At 40.8% G+C, this 18506-nt stretch overlaps 1 protein-coding gene across 2 annotated transcripts in view; it reads left to right on the top strand.

Moving 5' to 3' along the window:
- Nucleotides 1-18506, top strand: part of GAS2 (growth arrest specific 2) — a 118874-nt gene that overhangs the window by 81662 nt on the left and 18706 nt on the right. Inside the window, exon 7 of one of the 2 annotated variants that reach the window (XM_044919543.1) lies at nt 354-407. The exons of the other annotated variant lie outside the window; for it this stretch is intronic. Coding sequence (XP_044775478.1) covers nt 354-407 — 54 coding nt within the window. The remainder of the gene's footprint in view (nt 1-353; nt 408-18506) is intronic. 2 annotated transcript variants of the gene reach the window in all.

Raw genomic sequence — 18506 nt, 5'->3', positions numbered from 1 at the left:
TATCTCATGTTTATAATAAGAGCTCTGAGCAAGGAGCAGAAGACCGAAGGACTCCAGAAAATAGATCGTTCCAACGTGTGTGTTTTAAAATGTCAATGGCCAGCACAGTCTACAATTCCCAGTCCGTGTATGCTTCTGTTATCACTGACCGTGGATTATTAGGCAAGAAAACGTCCCTTCACTCTAGGATACAGGGCAATAGAAGAATCGTTCTTACTGCAACTTGACAAGAAAGGTTTTCGCTAATCTTGTCACAAAAGATCCCAGTTTGCATTTTCAGGTGATGTTCGTGTCCTTCTCTGCAACGGAGACGAAGAGCATTTTATGAACTTCATATCTTCTTGTTTCAGTAGGGTCTTCATGGTTGTGACTATGTCTCCACAGCCAAAGCAAAGCAGACATTTAAGGTAATTACTTAGATAATTAAGGGGGAAACCTCTCCACTTTGCTTTCACTGTGGAGCCTTGGCCTCCAATCAAAGAAGGGAAGTTGGGCACCCAAGCATGAATATTGTACCCGCTTGAAAATTTTCAGCAAGGTCTTAAAATGCTGTTTCTTCTTTGGTTTTCCCATAATACTTTGTAAAAATAGCAACGTGGGGCTTATTGTGCATGGGTTGCAGGCAGTAACCTAGCGATTTCTGTCTTTTCTTAGTACAGTTTTCACGCTCCAGTGTGTTCCTTCACTGAGCTTATTATTAGAATTATTTGAAAATATAAACCTGGACTTGGCTTCTGTATCAGCTTAGTCTTTGCTTTAAAATATTTAAAAGAATACGCTTGTGGGATAAAAATGAAACACAATATCATTTCATAATATTTCCATGCTATTCCCATTGCACAAATTGCCCTTTGTGGTTTACCACATGGAACCTCGTGGACCCCTGCCAAATTTTTGCTTCTGACATCACACCTAACCTCCCGATGTATCAGCAGTTCTTTAATGAACACATGTGATTTACCACTTTAGTACAATAAAAGCTAAAGAGTTTGGGAATGGGATAGGGCGTGAGTTTGATGCCTTAAGGTTGCCAGAAATGTTGGCTCATTTTTAATTTTTAAGTATCAACAATTATGATCTAGAAAAAACAGATTACTCAAGTAACTCTTATCTATTCCACAAAACCATAAAATTGTTGTTAGAAAAGCCCCATTTTGTAAATACTCCTTTAAACCAGATGACTATATCTTGAAGCTAGTTTTGAGAATTAGTCTAGATTTCTAAAGTTAAATGCATCTCTTTATCCATAATTTGTCCCATGATTCATTTACCAAACACATGAGGGTGTGCTGTGTGCAAAGAACTACCAGAAATCCTGAGGATACACTTGCTCTATATATAAGCTCTGTTTCTTTATAAGGATCGTGCTTAACAATGTAAATAATGGTCATATACTGCTAATAATTTTGATGATGAAATAGAATTTAATTGGTTATCCTTATTAATAATTGACAAGTAAGAGAGAGAGATGAGTCCCCATAAAGTCACTTCTAAAATCTTCTCAATTAACCTGAGAATGTTATTGAACATCAGAGTGCGGGACCGAGTTGGAGGGCAGAAACACCGGGTGTAACCCTTTTTTGGACCTGTTGCAAGATGTTGCATAAGGACTTTGTGACGCAAGTTGCTACTAAGTGAAGGTGAAATCCAAATCGGGTGTGCCAATCTGGCTGTGACAACCTTGCCTCCCATCTATCACCAAAGATGATTGAACCACTCTTGCTGTCTGGGGGCATCGCTATTCAGATGTCACTTAGTTAAAGAAGAAGATGTTGTCCTACAGGTTTTCTTCATTCAAAGAATATGAGTGACTATGCTCTTTTCACTACTTCACCTTTTCAGCTACACCTCTCCTTGCTTCCCTGAAAATTAATTTTTTAAAAAGTTTAAAAAAATCCATGGTGCCTCCTGAGATCACACTAACTTCAAAGATTTTTAAAGGGGCATGTAGATTGCACTAAAAGTCAGGAATGTGATTACCTGCTAGCCCACATCATGATTCTTCCTATTTTAAGGGTGAGTCTCTATAGAATATCTTTGAAGTTAGTGTGATCTCAGAAGGCACTGTGGATTTTATAGGGGAGTTTTGTAGTGAAGCTGGTATGCCAGTTCTTTGGGGGGAAATTCACATCTCCCTTTGGGGAGGCTAAAACCTGTGCAGGGTTCTCTTCTCCCCTTTTCTCTGTCTTCTTGTCTTTCCCCAGAGAAGATGCGTAGAGGAAGGGAGTATAATTTGCCAGGTTTTTTAAGGTGGCATCCCTATCCTGGTTCCTTGTTCTTCTTTCTCTGTAAGTACAGCCATAGAATGACAACACTGCCATTGTCCTCATTGGAGTGAAAGGAGCTAACATCAACATCTAGACTTGCTTCCTGGAGGCATTTCTCAGAGATCCTATAATGCCCAAGGAAAGAGTTTGGAGCTAAGCTTTATCATTTGGTAGGTATGGTCCTTTCAGGAATTATTTCTCCTTTGACTCTTGGGCCCAGGAGGTTCTCGGAAAGTACTAAGAGCTTTCTAGACAGTGGCAAACAGGATTTAGGAAGCTTTGTCACAGCTTAGACCCAAGGGCTGACATCCCTGGAGGCCAGCAGAGGCCAACCCCCTAATTCTTCCTCCTCCTGGAGGTTGTAATCTGTAATCTGCCTCTTGTGGTTCCACTTTGTTTTCACACTGTTCCCTGGAGGGAGCTCAAGCTGTAGCCTTTTTGATTCCTGCAGGGGAGGCTGTCAAGCTATCCTCTTTCTTGAGTCTCATTAGCCAAGTCTGCACCCAGTTTCCAGTTTTCCCTGTCTCGTTTCAGACACCTTTCCACAGGTGGGACTTATGCTCTAATCCTCTTCCCTCTTCATATCCAGGGCCATACCCCAATCCCCATCTCTCCAATTTAGACCACCTTGGAATCTGGCCAGGTCTATATAGGCCTAGAATTGGCCACCTGCCTTGGAACTTACTTGGTATGAACTATTGTTTTCTCTGAAGCAAGATTATCTTTTCTGCCTGTTGTTGCTCGCACTTACTACATAAATTCTTTTTTACCCCCAAAATGTCACTTGCTACAGCAGGTTATAAAAAAGATGCCAGGCATCCTTTTAATCATTTAGATCACAGCACTTTCCACATAACCAGAGGCTTGTGCAGGAGGTGTTGAGGTACTTAAAAGACCTCCACCCAGGACATTGCCAGTTAAATACATCAAATTTCCATTTTCATTTTATGCACAATTTCATATTCAATGATCTTCAAACCAATTTCCTCTGTAACAAGTGTCTCTCCAGAATAACCCAGTGCTTTCTCATATTATCAGGTGTTGGAGCTGCTGCAAGGGGCTTATCTTCATCCGTGTTCTCTCCCTGACTTCTTTAAAGTGAAGGATTTCAAAACAAGAGTTATGTCTGGGATTAAAATATATTTAGTGTGCCATTTTGAACAGAACACTGCTACCATGTTTTAGAAGAACAATTCCTGGACTGTTTGTTTGTTTGTTTGTTTGATAGCAAAGCATTTGAACATTTATCTAAGAGACTCATAGTTGAATTGCTTTGGGAGAGTGCTTAAGGCACTCTTAAGAATTTAGACCGTGTTGGGGGTGACATCAGAATAAGTCAGAGATCTACCTTTCATTAATCTTTCATGTGATACGTTTCTTGGGGTTGGATCTGGAGTTGGAGTTCCCAATAGAGTGTTACCTATCCTAGGGTTTTTCTGTTAATCTGGACTTTGGGAATCCAGAAAGGCTATCAGGTGAAAGGGAAATCTGAGATCAGACTCAGGGAATAAGCTGAGGTAGCCAAACAAGAGTAGAAGGAAAAGTGTTTCAAGCAGAATTAGAAAGCAAAGAGCACGCACAAAGGCTCAGAAGCACCAGAGGGAAGAGAAAAGGAGAAAGAGAAAGGGACAAAAAGGAGAAAGAAAGAATGAGACATCAAAACTCCTGGAAGTGCCACCTTCAGACCAGAAGGCAAGGGGAGGAGAGGGTAAAGAGAGGCGTAGGGGCAAGGGGAGAGATGGGGAAGGCAAGGGGAGAGATGGGGAAGGCAGCTACACAAAGCCAACTCATGAAGACCTGCCTGTGTTATGAGCGCTTTGGTTTTCTCCTGAAGGCGGTACAGAGATGTGAAGCGTTTTTCAATGGGGAGAGATATGAATAGATTACATTTTAAATCACTCAGGCTGTAGTGCAGAGATTGAATAGAAAGGGGGTAACACTGGACCAATACCATCCAACCATGTTGGCTTGGGAAGTAGGCAGGTCATGACCGTGGCAGCTCAGCCTGGAGACCTATCTGATAAAAACCTGAAATATAATGCATATTATGGTCTACTGGGTGAGGCTCTCTATCTTGGTCTATAGGTTACTCAGAATTGAAACACTGTCCTTTAAACAGAATATCTAAAAAGCAGCATGTTGATTTTGGCTTGTTCTGACACATCTGCCTGGCATTGGCAGGGTTTCAGCAGGTCAGAATTTCCGCTTGTTAATAAAGAGTGTCTTTGGTGAGAATTTTACATAGAATAAAATTGTAAGTTACTCGGAGAAACTAAAAAAGAATGATGGGAAATGGTGTTTTTAGATCTTACAACTGTGGTGTTTTCTTTTTTTTTAAACCTCTGGGTACTATCAATCGACAGGAGTCAAGTAAATTAATAAAAAGGCACAAGTTGTTTCTCCTATCAACAAGTTTTTAGAAATTTGTTACCCTAAGCTCTTATTTTCCAGATGTTACCTGGTGTCTCAGTTCCAGGTCTGCCTGGTGATTTAGTGCGTATTTCATTTAGCATAGCAGGACTATAAAAAATACAGTGCTCTGCCCCCAATAAGCCCAGCAGTCAGACCAAGGCCTTTTCAATGAAAACTATTCCTTGGGCCAAGAATCCTCCCAAGAATAATTTCTTTACATGAGTTCATTACATATATACCCAGAAAGCAGTGATTCCAGATGTGTGGCCAAGTTCAGAGGTACATGTTAATGCAACGTATCCTCTCCGGTTAAGGCTATGAGTGGTCAGCAACAGATACGAAGGGCCTACTAAGTCTCAGATACAAGTTTCATGGTTAGAACAGTGGACAAAACTGTCTCCCTTCACATTCTGTTGTGGGGAGATAGACAGTAAACAGATAGGCCATGGGTCAGATAGTAAAAAGCCAGATATAAATATCTTAGGCTTTGGGGGCTATATGGTTTCTGTCACAACTACTCAATTCTATTGTTTTAGCACAAAAGCTGTTTAAGACAAGGCAAAATGAATGAGCATGGCTGTACTCCAATAAAACTTTATTTATAAAAGTAACATGAGTGCTAGATTTGTCCCATGGGCCCTATTTTGCTGACCCCAACATAGATCAATAAATAAGTAGGCTGTTCTCATGTACTAATAAGAAAAAGGACAGAAGAGGATACTATAGAAGAGAGGGACTGGATGTGGCTGTTTTGGCATCAGTGATGCTTTATGATTGGATGAAATTGGGATCCAAACAATTAAGGAGCAATTTGACGACGTAATCTATCTTTCTCTTAAAATATATATAAAGCTATTCAAGTGAAGTTACAGATCACAAAGGTATAGAAGGTAGGGACTGTCTAGAACAGCCTGTCATTTACAGGGAATTAATAATTGTTCCACTCTTGTTGAAAAGAGTTTCAGATATCTTCCCATATTGTCCTCATCATTAATTTGAATTTCCTCTGAATTTCCATGGCATATATTAAATGATGGTACTAACTGAACACTAAGAAAATACAACATTGGCCAGTATGTCTTTTGTGGATGTTGCTTTTTGCTGCTCTGAAGTGTATGAACCCTGTTTTATACTAGTTTCTATCTTAAGTGCCTAGTTTGGTGTCCTTATGTTGTTGGCACACGATTAGGTTCTCATATCATGAGGATTGGAAAAGGAATGCAGTGGGGCACCTGGGTGGCTCAGTCGTTGAGTGTCTGCCTTTGGCTCAGGTCATGATCCCAGGGTCCTGGGATCGAGCCCCGCATTGGGCTCCCCACTCGGCAGGAAGCCTGCTTCTCTCTCTCCCACTCCCCCTGCTTGTGTTCCCTCTCTTGCTGTCTCTCTCTCTGTCAAATAAATAAATAAAATCTCAAAAAAAAAAAAAAAAAGGAATGCAGCTAGGTATTCCAACAAGAAATGGCCCCACTTGATAATTTACTTTCACAATGTATCAATGATGGTAAAACATTAATTGAAGAAAAAGGAGGGACATAATTTTGAATCTCTCTGTGGTCTCTCAGTTGTCTCTCTGATAAGGTCTGTAGGATTTATTGTTTTCTGTGCAGTTATTGTTAATTTCTGAGCCATACCAGAAATCAGAGAGTACAAGTTTATCAATAAGATTATTGACAGTTAAAGCATGTAGAGTAATCTGTCAGACAAAAGCTATAAGGAGCTGAATAGAAGTTATGACTCAGACCTCAAAGATCCAGTTGGGAAGGGATCCAAGAATTAATAACACAAATAAAATCGAAAAGACAAAATAAAGATTGCCATAAGACAGGGTATGATTTCAACTACAGATTCAGCAGTTCATTTGACAAAAATTTGCTAAGTACCAACAAAGAGCTGGACACTATTCTAGGCACTGATGAATTTAGAGAAAGGTAGATCCATGTGCATTGGATATATCTGGAAAGCTTTCAAAGAGAAGGTGGAAATTCACCAGTGTTCTGAGAAATGAATGGGATTTGGATGTCGGAGAGCATTTTTGGAGGACAATAGGGTCAGCATGGTGGAAGAATAGGAAGAACTCAAAAGATGTTTAAATAGTGAATGGGCCAGGTTAGCTGGAACTCATGTAGAGAGTTTAAATAGGGAATAATGTGATAAAGGTACACTGGGGGAACTGTGGAGGACCTTGAAAATAAAGCCAAAAACTGTCCATTTTGATCTGAAGGCACTAGACAGCAACAGAAGGTGTTGATCAGTAGCATGATAAAATTGATATGTAAGGCAATTAATTTGGGAGAGGTTTATATAGAGAATTATTGATTGCTGCAGGAAGAAACCAAAGACAAATGCAGCTAAGTAAGAGGTTATTCATAAGATATGAACATTAATTAAAATTGTGGCAGAAAGAATGGAAAGAAAAATATGAATAGTATTTTGAGGGTAAGCTTCATTTGATATTAATAGAATAGAAGAAAGAGGCAAAGAAGAAGCTAGATTTTTGAAAATAATGATTTTCTTGTGAGAAATTACCTTTTTCCCCCCAAAAAAATCATAAAAAGAAACATAGCTGACAAGAGTCCCTGAGGTCAATGTGATTCTGCCATCAACTTGCTGCATAACTTTGACCAAGTTTTTTTTTTTTTTTTTTAAGATTTTTATTTATTTATTCATGAGAGACAGAGGCAGAGGGAGAAGCAGACTCCCAAGGAGCAGAGAGCCCGATGCGGGACTCGATCCCAGGACCCTGGGATCATGACCTGAGCCGAAGGCAGACGCTCAACCATCTGAGCCACCCAGGCGCCCTTTGACCAAGTTTTTAAAAATCTCTGGAAGCTGTCTGTAATGTGAATTGTAACAGTACTCATTTCAAAGAACTGAGCATTCATTTATTCAGCAGATATCACACAAATTATCTTCTAGCTTCTGAGAGTAGAGTGGTGAGTAAGACACAGTCCCTCACTGCCTTTAAGGAGAATACTCTGTAGTAGAGACAGATTATCTTCAAGTAAGCAAATACACAAGGTAATTGGAGGTCTGGTAAATGCCAAAAGGAAACGTTTTACGCAATAGAGAATAATGGGATTCAGGAGGGGTTACTTAGGTAAAGCTCTAAAGGATGGCCTCTCCAAGGAGGTGATCTTTGAAGTAAGACCTAAACCATGAGAAGTAGCCTGGCTTGAGAAGAGCAGGGAAGGATGACAGGGAGAGCAAGTACAAAGCTCAGCTTATTTGAGGAGAAATGTAGCAGGTTTTTCTTTTTTACCTTATATTTGAACAGTTCTGGAAAATGAGACCAATTAAAGTGTGCATCCCTAGAGTCCTAGTGGTGGGTCGTCAGTCTGTGGGCAGAAATTGTAACAGATGTAAAGGGGACACCTGCCCTCTAGTGTCCTCCCCGGGTTATTTAATCCTTTCATAGGATTTTCCCACCTCAGTGTTGGGGCATGTTAAAAGTGGTTATGCATTCACTGGTTCAGTGAAAGGCATTAATGTATGTAGGAAACAAAGGAAGAAAATTCTGAGAAGCCAGCTTCTGTCGAAGAGCAGATTTATATTTATTTCTTTATATTTGCAAATGAGAAGGCTTGGAGACAGAGGGGAACAAGAAGTGTTCTGTTGAGAGGGATGACTTGCATATTTTGGTCTGGTCTGTTCATTCTTATATAAACTAGAGCAAAACAATGGTCCCATTAAATGTTGTCTTTTCTCACTTCAGTATTTTTCCTTTTGGGGTGGGGGAATGAGAATCTGGGAATACTTTGATTCTGTGGTGTAGGTGTAAATTCTAACTCCTCACCCACAAGAAAAATTGTGAAAAAATGGGCCCTAGAATTTTCTTCCTGATGAACTCTTGTCCTCTTTCTCATTTTTTGGTCCATTTCCCTATTTTAGAAAGTGACAGGGAGACAATGGAGAATAAAGTGGAAGGTTCTGGACCCTGACTTCCTCTAACCTTACCTCTGGTGTCTTTCTTGCTCTGCCCCAACTACTGGACTTCTCTTCTTTCAGCATATGTGTTGTTTCCTGAAAGGTCTTTGGAAATATTGTTCTTTTTTCTGGAATGCACCTCCTCTCTCTGCCCATTGCCTAACATCTCATTGTTTAGTCATTATTCCTAATGTCTTGCCGTCCAACGGAACTTCCTTCCCATTATGTTGGGCCCCTGTTAAATTCAGTTTCTCTGTTAAGTTGCACAGATCCCAAGCACCCTATACTTCTCTTTCTTCACCAGTAAGGACTGTAGGAGTAAGACTCGTGTTGTAGTTGCTCACGGATTTCTCTCAGTACGGACTCTCCACTACTTGGTCTTGCATATGAGAGTTGCCTAATATTTTCAACTGTATTGCACTGAAATAAACAGATATTGTTGAGACATAGTGCAGAATTCTTGAAAGCTGAGGGACTCTGACAACAAAGATGTGGATTTTTTATATTAATTTTTATATTAATTTCCTTTGTGGGCTGTGACTAATAGAAACAAACAAAACATTTGTGACTTAAAGAAGATAGATGTGTATTTCTCTACTGTCAGAGTCCAGTGCTGGTTGGATGACTCTGCTCCTCCAAGTCCTCAGGGACTCAGGGTTTCTCCAGCTCAAGACTCTGCCATCAGACACATGGTCTAAGATGTCTCTGTGCTCCAGGCAGAAACATGGAGGAAAGAATGAGGAAAGGACACAGTGTCTGTACCATTTAAGTAAAGTTCCGGACTTGACTCATCTCCCTGCAGGAGAGACGAGGTAGGCGACCTTTATACTGGGCAGATGTGTGCCAACTACATTTCTACTACTCTAAAGGAAGATATGAAGTACTATAGGTGGACTGTATCTTTCCCAGGAGGTCAGAGTAAACATCACAGAGATCAGGTGTGAGCTAAGTGACCACACGGCTGATCATCAAGCATTCATTTTGGCCTTGGATTTAAGGCTTTGATTCTTTTTTTTTTTTTAAAGATTTTATTTATTTATTTGACAGAGAGAGAGATAGCGAGAGCAGTAACACAAGCAGGGGGAATGGGAGAGGGAGAAGCAGGCTTCTTGCTGAGCAGGGAGCCCGATGCGGGACTCGATCCCAGGACCCTGGGATCATGACCTGAGCCGAAGGCAGACGCTTAACCATCTGAGCCACCCAGGCGCCCTTAAGGCTTTGATTCTGTAATTTTTAATAAAAATTAAAGATACAAGAGTTATGGATACTAAAACCATCTCTTCTTCTGAGCTGTGGCTTTTGTTTTTGTTGTACTGTAATCCATACAGGAGACATACACATCAAGGTAGGTTTTTTAAAAGAAATAGCACACTTTTCTCATGAAACGTGTTGACTTGCAAGCAATGTAATTGTAACTTGGATTCAAGATTGAATTTAATCAACCACGTTAGGTCTCTTAAGTTCCAAAAAGTAGGATAAAGGAGAGCAAGTGAAGTTTAGAAACGAAAAAAAATAGTCAAGGTACTTTATGTTTTTTATTTAATGCATGATGATTGATAAAGCCCTTTGAATTAAGGACATTTGACCTTCTGAGAGCCCCCAAAGCTAGATAGATCTATGGATAAGAACCATAGAAATTAACAGACCAGGCCAGTGTCAGGAAACTTGTAAGAGATGGAAGTATGGATGAGAAAAGATCTACCCCTTAAATGCCCTTTTGGTAGAGCAAGCAATAGGAGAGGGAACCTTCACTATGATCTTTATATGGAGAGTGGTTATTCTTTAATCATAGTTCTTGGAGAAATTATGGCATCTTCCATGGTCAGGGCTTTTCGTTACTTAATTACTGCAGCAAGGGCAGCAGTGCAGACTGCCAGGGTACACAGCCTTTCAACAAACAAGGGGCAGCGTGCACACACACACACACACACACACACACTGAAGATGCTGGGGTCTACACTCCACTGTCACTAAGCAACCAAGAGCAGATTTCTTTGTATTTGGAGTTATTCACTCAGCCTGGGCGGGGCGGGGGGGGTCTCCCAGAGGGCCCTTCAGAGCTAGACCTTGTGGAGCGCTGGATTAAATGAAATTCAAGGATATTATGGCTGTTCTCACAGGATCTCCATTTCCTGACGTGGGTCCCGCCTCTGCTTTTCTAGCAGGTCACATCTGAGTGCAGCTGACCCTTGGCCTGATTCAGAATTTTTCACTCACAGGTTTAATTAAAATTTCTAGCAAGCACCATCTATCATTTCTCTTTTGTAATTTTTCCCTCTCAGAGAGAAAAGCTTGGTGCTCATTACCTCTCGTGTGTTTATGGTGCTCGTGTTTCTGTAGGAAGAGATTCATAACCCCTTTAACAACTCACAGATTTTCACTGGGAACCTTAATGGAAAGCCAATCTTCATGGTTGGTCTGTGCTTTTAATTAAGATGTATGTGTAAACTCCCGGAGGTTTATTATTTGACTCAGTGTAAAATATTATCAAATACAATATCGATGGGAATTATTTTTTATATTAATGTACAAAGTAGTTCCCACTTTGAGATATCTAGATCCCCAGGTCTTTGCTTGTAGACATGAGGGCCCATAGGCTAATTTCAGCACCTCAGACAGCAAAATGGAACTTGCATCTTCACCAAAGGTATCTTCACCAGGGATGCCTGGGGTCACCAAAATATCAGGACCTAGGTCAAATTAGTATAATAATTGTTTCTTTATACTGATCAATTTGTGTTCTATGTAGTACAGCTTTGTTTTTGATTAATTAGAACGGGACTAAGTTATTTCTCAATGAATACGTTTTGCAGACAGACTTTCTCAGCATGAGATGTATAAAGAATGTAGATTTTAGAATAAAATATATTGCTGCAGCCTTGGTACTTCTATGTCCCTTTGAGGAAGCCATGCAACTACTGGGAGAAGGTATTCTCTCATCTGTACAAAGGGGATTCGTGGCATCTGTGACAGATTTGCTGGGAGAACTAGAGACCATACTTGGCCCAGTAACTAGCACACAGTAGCCTCTGTTTGAAGGCTCAACAAAGTTAAGACTCAGTCAATCTGGGTAAAGCCAGCTTGGGCAAGCCATGCTATCATTCCAGAGCTCCTTCTCATCTGTGGAAAAAAATGGGGAATGCATTGGATTGCTCATCTCTAAGATATACTTTCTAGCTTAGATCATGTATATTCCTCACCACCCAGTCTAGACTTCCCCTCCCCAGCTCCGCCAAATTTGAACAGTGTTGTATGGTACATCGCTGCTCTTCTGTGAGCCTATTTCCTTGTCTATAAAATGGAGATAGAAATATCTACTTTCCGGAGTATACAGGAAAAGCCTGGCATATATAAAATTTGTTTAGGTTAAGTGGCAGCTGATAACTCAAAGGAGTTCACTCAGCCCTTCCCGTAAGCAAGGTTTCCTGGGTTTTTCACCATCCTGGCCATGCTCTCTGGGTATGGGCCACGTGACCCATATCTTTCCTCCAGGGCCTGGAAACCCAAACCCGGTCCTGCACACATGTTCTCATGAATCATCTTCTAGCTCTACTCTGATATAAGGACATTTAACCTTCATCTCTGAGACATCTCTCTTGCTACTCTTTCTACCGGGTTTTCTCAACTGGTGGTTGATTCTAGAAGGTCTGAAGTCATGGGTTAGATTCCTCTGTAGACCGTTTTGCATTTTCTGGCACGGCCCCAGAAAGCTCTGGTAAGTCTGACACAGGCAAAAGCCTGTGGTTCCATTTCAGTGACAGCCTCTCTCTTAGCAAAAAAGAGGAAAAAATTTGAGAAAACTCCGAAGTTCCTCTATCACACTCTACGTGCCCCATCTCCAGGGGACACAGCTGGTTCGACCCGTGTGGGCTGTTGTCCCATTGTCATCTCAGTGCAGCCTCCTCTGTGTATCACAGGCCCATGCTTCACAACGTCGTTGCTGAGAGGAACAACAAAACCCCACGGCACTCAGAAAGCACATCCTTACGGGCTGTATGGACAAAGAAGGTCAGGGGCACAAAGCATTCGGTAGCCTACCACCCCCTCTTTTTCTATTCATCCTGAGCGAGTGGGTCTTCCAGCTTCTCCCACACTCTCACCCAGCTTCACCGACTTATCCTGACACATTATCCTCCTGGGGAACTATTTTCCCTTACTCCCGACACATTTGTACTGTATCAGAGCTGTGCTTACCCAGGAAGTGCCAGATGGCACTGAGTCACCAGCTGCTTAACATCCGAGAATAATACTATAGACAGAACAGAACAATGTACGTGCTGATTAAAGGACTTTGCTGATGTCTTGGGAATCAGGGAATGCCCCAGTCACCTCCACAGCTGAGCCTTGACAATCTGCATGGATTACAAGCTTCTTTGGGGGACTCTTTGCCACGCATGTCTCCACTTTACTTTTGTTACCACACCTGCAGGCAGCACTTGGATTTTTTGCTCTGAGCTTTCTGCCATTCAGAGTCCTGGATGATGTGTTACCTTCACGGGAAGGGATGTTAGCCTCCCAGGTGCCAAGTGCCGCTGCTCAGGATGGAGTCTACAGGAAGATAAATACAAAAACAAACTATTAACATAGATGATTTTACTTCGATGGAGAAATTGGCATTGTACTTCTGGAAGATGTCAACATGCTAGCACGTCCATGAATTGCTTTTATGTCTATGCTGTGAGTTATAGGTAGTGACCTGGATTGATTCTGAACGCAAAGGAGTACAATACATAACAAGGCAGACCTCCTCTTGTGTAAGTCCTGCAAAAGGACTTCGTTTTCTATGGAAGTTTTGGTTAAAAACCAAAGCAAAGCAAACCAACCAAGCAAACAACAACAAAAAGCCCCCACTCACCTATTATTTTATCTTTCCAAAAGCAAACCACTTTTGCTGTGGCAACTTCAGAATAGCATGAAGTGGTCCTGATTATATCTGACAGTTAGGTTAAAACAATCACAGAGCTTTGCCAGACCCTCATTTCTGGAAACGGATCTGCACTTAAATCAGTTGGTTTAAAAAAGTGTGAAAAGGAGAATCTTATTGGAGGTGTCAGCATCAATCTTTATTATTTTTTAAACAACTGGCTAGGTAGAGATACTGGTAGAGATTACTGAGCATGCCCTGAAGTGGGTTTTGAAGATTAACCAAGAAGACCAGCCTCGAATCTCCTCACTTAACAAGTCACTCTCTGTCCATTTATCCACCTACTCATATAGCAATAGGTTATCTCTTGCCCAATATGTGCAAGGATCTGTGTTCAATAATTGTAATTTGGAGTTGGCATTAATAATAAATCACATCTCAAGATACATCTTGAACATCTTGCTGAAATCCTAGAAGGTAATCAATCAGTAGTGTAGGACAAAGAGGATTCTAACTGTAGGTATCACTAACTTCTGTGAAGGTTGGCCTCGCATGGAAATGTTGTTTATGAAAATAGACAAAAAAAGATTCCCATGTTTGTCACTGAAGTCACAAGATCGATCACACAATAGAAGACAAGTGGGTGGGATGTTCTCAGTGTTGGTGGGCTGCAAACTTGTATCTCCTTTAGTGCCAAACATCATTTTCATAACCTTCTCCATGCTCTCTCTCATTTTCCATTCTGTATTTGAGGGCTTATCAAAAAGAAGCAAGAAATGCCTTCCAAAACTACTCAAAACTTTACTCTCATAGTCACGACTCTATAGAGTCTCAACAATAGCTGCATCTTAGAATCACCTGGAGACCTTTAAGAAAACTACTCTCATAAGAAATTCTAGTTTAATTAGTCTGGGGTGGGACTTAGTAATCTGCATTTTTTTAAAAAAGATTTTATTTATTGGGGCACCTGGGTGGCTCAGTCGGTTAAGCATCTGCCTTCAGCTCAGGTCACGATCCCAGAGTTCTGGGATTGAGCCCCACATCGGGTTCCCTGCTCATCCCCCTGCTGTTCCCTCTCCCTCTCTCTTTCTCTGTCGAATAAATAAATATTTATTAAAAAGATTTTATTTATTTATTTTTAGAGGGGGCAGGGAGAGGGGCAAAGGGAGAGGGAGAGAGAAACCCAAGCAGACTCTGTGTTGAGCACAGAGCCTGGCATGGGGATTGATCTCACAACTCTGAAATCAAGACCTGAGCTGAAACCAAAAGTTGGGCGCTTAACCCACTGTGCCACCCGGGTGCCCGGGTAATCTGCATTTTAACATGCATCCCAGTAACTGCTTTCATTCTCCCACATGAATTATATTTCCTTAACACCATCAAATAGGCACAAGTTATTCTTACCACTGATATACTACATTTGTCCATGTTTGGTGAGGGAGAATAGAAATTAAGATGAGATTCCTGATCGCAAAAAACCTGCAGACTTGGAGCTCTCTGAAATGTACAACATGAATCCCACTTCTGTAGCTATTATACTGTGTGAGTCTGGCCAAGTTTTCCAGTCTCTCTGATAAACTGCAAAGGGAGGAAGCTAATACCTTCCCATAAGGTTATTAAAAGTATTAAATGAGATAAAATGCTCAATAGAAAGTGACTGACATTATCATTTCATGTTCACTCTCACTATTATTATGAATTGAATGTATATCATTTATGCAATTACATACAATATATGCAACTTATAATTATACGTATAATTATACATATAGTAATATAATTATACGTATATAGAGTATGTATATAGAGAGTGTATGTACACATGCACACCTAACATTTTTTACTCTCACGTAAATATTCTAGAGTGAAAAGTAGATTTATTTGGGAAAAAAGCTACTTCATAATTTTCAGTCCAATAAATGAAATAAAAGGCAATGGTGAGAAACATTGGGAAAAAACATGTTTACCTCTCTTTGTCCAATTGGATTTAAACAATAGCACTAAATTTTTCATGTGGGGATGATCACGCACTTGTGTGCTGCTGCCACCTAGTGCCAAGATTCATAACTGCAATTCTGCTACATGTTTGACGGTATTCGACGTTGAAAAACAGCTTGGTTCCTTACTAGTCATTTTGAAACAGATGTTAAATAATGTTGAGATGTGTCTGTGGGAATTTATTTGCTCCCCTCCGCCTTTTCAATTATGTAATGGGGAATAGCTGCTGGCCCAAGTGGAATGGGTTCCCGACTTCTTGCTCGTCACGTGGTTTGTCGGTGTGTAAGGGGTCCGAGTGCCTCTCCAATATGAAATGGTGCACATTGCCTCCTCAGGTCTGCGTTTTAGCAAGGCTCTGCTGCCCTGCGAGAAAAATGAATGTTGCCGCCACCATTATCTCTTCTCTTCTTCCTGTAGTCAGTATTATTTTGTGAGTCTTGCTTGTTAATCTCATGTGAGTGAAACAGCAGGAGAAACAAGAAATTATGGCTGAGGTTGGATAAATGATTAAAACATGTGTGTGTGTGTGTGTGTGTGTGTGTGTGTTACAGGAATGGTTTCAGTATGATTTGACTTCACGTGAACAGTCATATATCATAGAACAAGGTTTCTCAAATTTGGCACTATTGACTTATAAACCTGATAATTCCTTGTTATGGGGGTGCTGTCATGTGCATTGTAGGGGGGTAGCAGCCCCCTGGGGCCTCTACCCACTAGATACCAGTGCAACTCCCCCTCCCAGTTGTGAAAAACCAAAAATGTCTCCAGAAATTGCCAAATGTCCCCTGGGTTGAGAACAACTAATGTAAAAGCGTGCTATGGTAACTACATATAAACACAGGATTTTCATACTTGTTAATTAGTCTAGGGTTTGTACTAATTGGGGATAGATTTATAATGCCTGGTGAATCATCAGCAAATTCAATCAATCTATTCATTAATTTATTTGCTCATTCATATATTCAATAGAGGCAGTATCATATATTAATAAGTGCTCTGAGTTCGAATCCCAGCTCTGCGACTTACTAAATATTGTGATTAAATAAATAACATCTCTCAGTTTCATTTTCATCGACTCTAAACTGGTAATTATACCTGCTTCATAAGATTAATGTGAAAATTAAATGAGATGTTCCATTTAAAGTCCTTAGCACAATGTTTACTAATTGGTAATTACATGATAATTATTGGTTATTGCTTAATAGATATTTTTAATTAATGCTATATGCTGGGGATTGTGCCAATCACTAGGCAGATAATGCTCCAAAACAGATAAAGTTGTACTGGAGAAAGTAGTTAAATAAAGGTATACCTAATTATTTTGATTACTATTGTGACAGATGAAGAAGTACAGGGCCTTGTTAGGTATCATTTTTATTGAGATTGCCAGTAACATGACAGAGATGCTTTTAGAGAATCACCTGCTAGTCAATAATTAATCAACTGAAGTAGAGAAAAATTTGACATCCTGGAGCAGTATTATAACCCGTAGATTTAAGAAAATTATATTACTTTACATACTTTGCAATTAATTAGCAGACAAGAAATATGCTTTATGTCTGAAATATGTTTTATCTGTGTTTATAGCTCAGTTTTAGGATGAGTTATAAAATATGAAGCAATTTAAAGTAAAGGTTGATTGGGGCATCTGGGTGGCTCAGTTGGTTAAGTGTTCAGCTCTAGATTTCGGCTCAGGTCATGATCTCAGGGTTTCTCGTGTCAGGCTCCCTCTAAAAAAATAAAAATTAAAGAAAATAAAAAATAAAGTGAAGGTTGATTACAATACATTAGTTATGACAAAGTGTTTTTCTTACTTGACTTTAAAAAAAAAAAAGATTTATTTATGGGGCGCCTGGGTGTCTTTGTTGGTTAAGCATCTGCCTTTGGTTCAGGTCGTGATCCCAGGATCCCTGCTCAGCGGGAAGCCTGCTTCTCCCTCTCCCTCTGCCTGCCACTCCCCCTTCTTGTGCACTCTCTTTCTCTCTGTCAAATCAATCAATCAATAAGATGTATTTATTTTAGAGAGAGAGCACAAGCGAGAGCAGGAGAGGAACGGAGGGAGAGGGAGAAAATCTCAAGCAGCCTGAGTGCAGAGCTTGACATGGGGCTCGATCTCATGACCCTGAGACCATGACCTGAGCCCAAATCAAAAGTCATACACTTAACTGACTGAGGCACTCAAGCACCGTCAAGTTAGAAAACTTGACGTTTTTCTAACATGATATACAGACATGGATCTGAGAGCCTGTTCTGGAAGTTGCTTTAAAGTCATGAAGTGTTTGGTAAGGCATATTACATTCTGTGTCTCACTTTTCTCCATCGAATGGGGAATGTGCACCCTCCTCCCTCCACCTTCCTCACATCACATCAGGGAGGATGACATAATTCCCACCTGTGCATCAGTGGTACATTCTGGGAAGAAGATAATGTCAACCCTGGGGGGAAATGAGCTGAGAATGAGGTCATTGGGATACTCTAAGACATACTGGGGCAGGCATCCACCACCTTGCCCAGGCAACCATCTTCAGCCTAGATCACTGCTCTGGCCTCCAGACTGGCCTACTGCCTCCGCTTTGTCTATGCAGTGCAGCTAGAATGAGCTAGTAAAAGTGTAAACACATTATTTCCCCCCTCAGAGTCCTTAAAAGGTTTTGCATTGAATTTAGATACCAGAATCCTTAATGGCTCAACAGGACTCCTGCCTGGTTCTTCAGGCCGGCTTGCTGACGCTCTCCCCCTTGTTTTCTTCACCATCATCACCCCATATGCTTCTGTAGCATCTTCAGTGAGCCAAGTGCTCCACATCAGGGCCCACTTTGATTCCTGTGGCTGGAATGTTCTCTGTCTGCTGCTGCCCCCAACTTCCTTGGACAGATTAACGCACATACATCCCTCAAGGCTCATCTTCCAGGCAGCTTTCTTGGACTTCCCAACACTCTTAGTTTCCCTTTGGGGCCATTTGGACTGCCTTTCATTTGATGTAACAAAAAACTGTGTTGACATGGCTTGAACTTCACACAGAGTGAGATTCAGAGATTGGT

The sequence above is a fragment of the Neomonachus schauinslandi genome, chromosome 11 (genome assembly GCF_002201575.2).
Source record: "Neomonachus schauinslandi chromosome 11, ASM220157v2, whole genome shotgun sequence".
Lineage (NCBI taxonomy): Eukaryota > Metazoa > Chordata > Mammalia > Carnivora > Phocidae > Neomonachus > Neomonachus schauinslandi.
The sequence above is the reverse complement of the archived record's forward strand: the minus strand, read 5'-3'. Positions and strand labels throughout refer to the sequence as shown.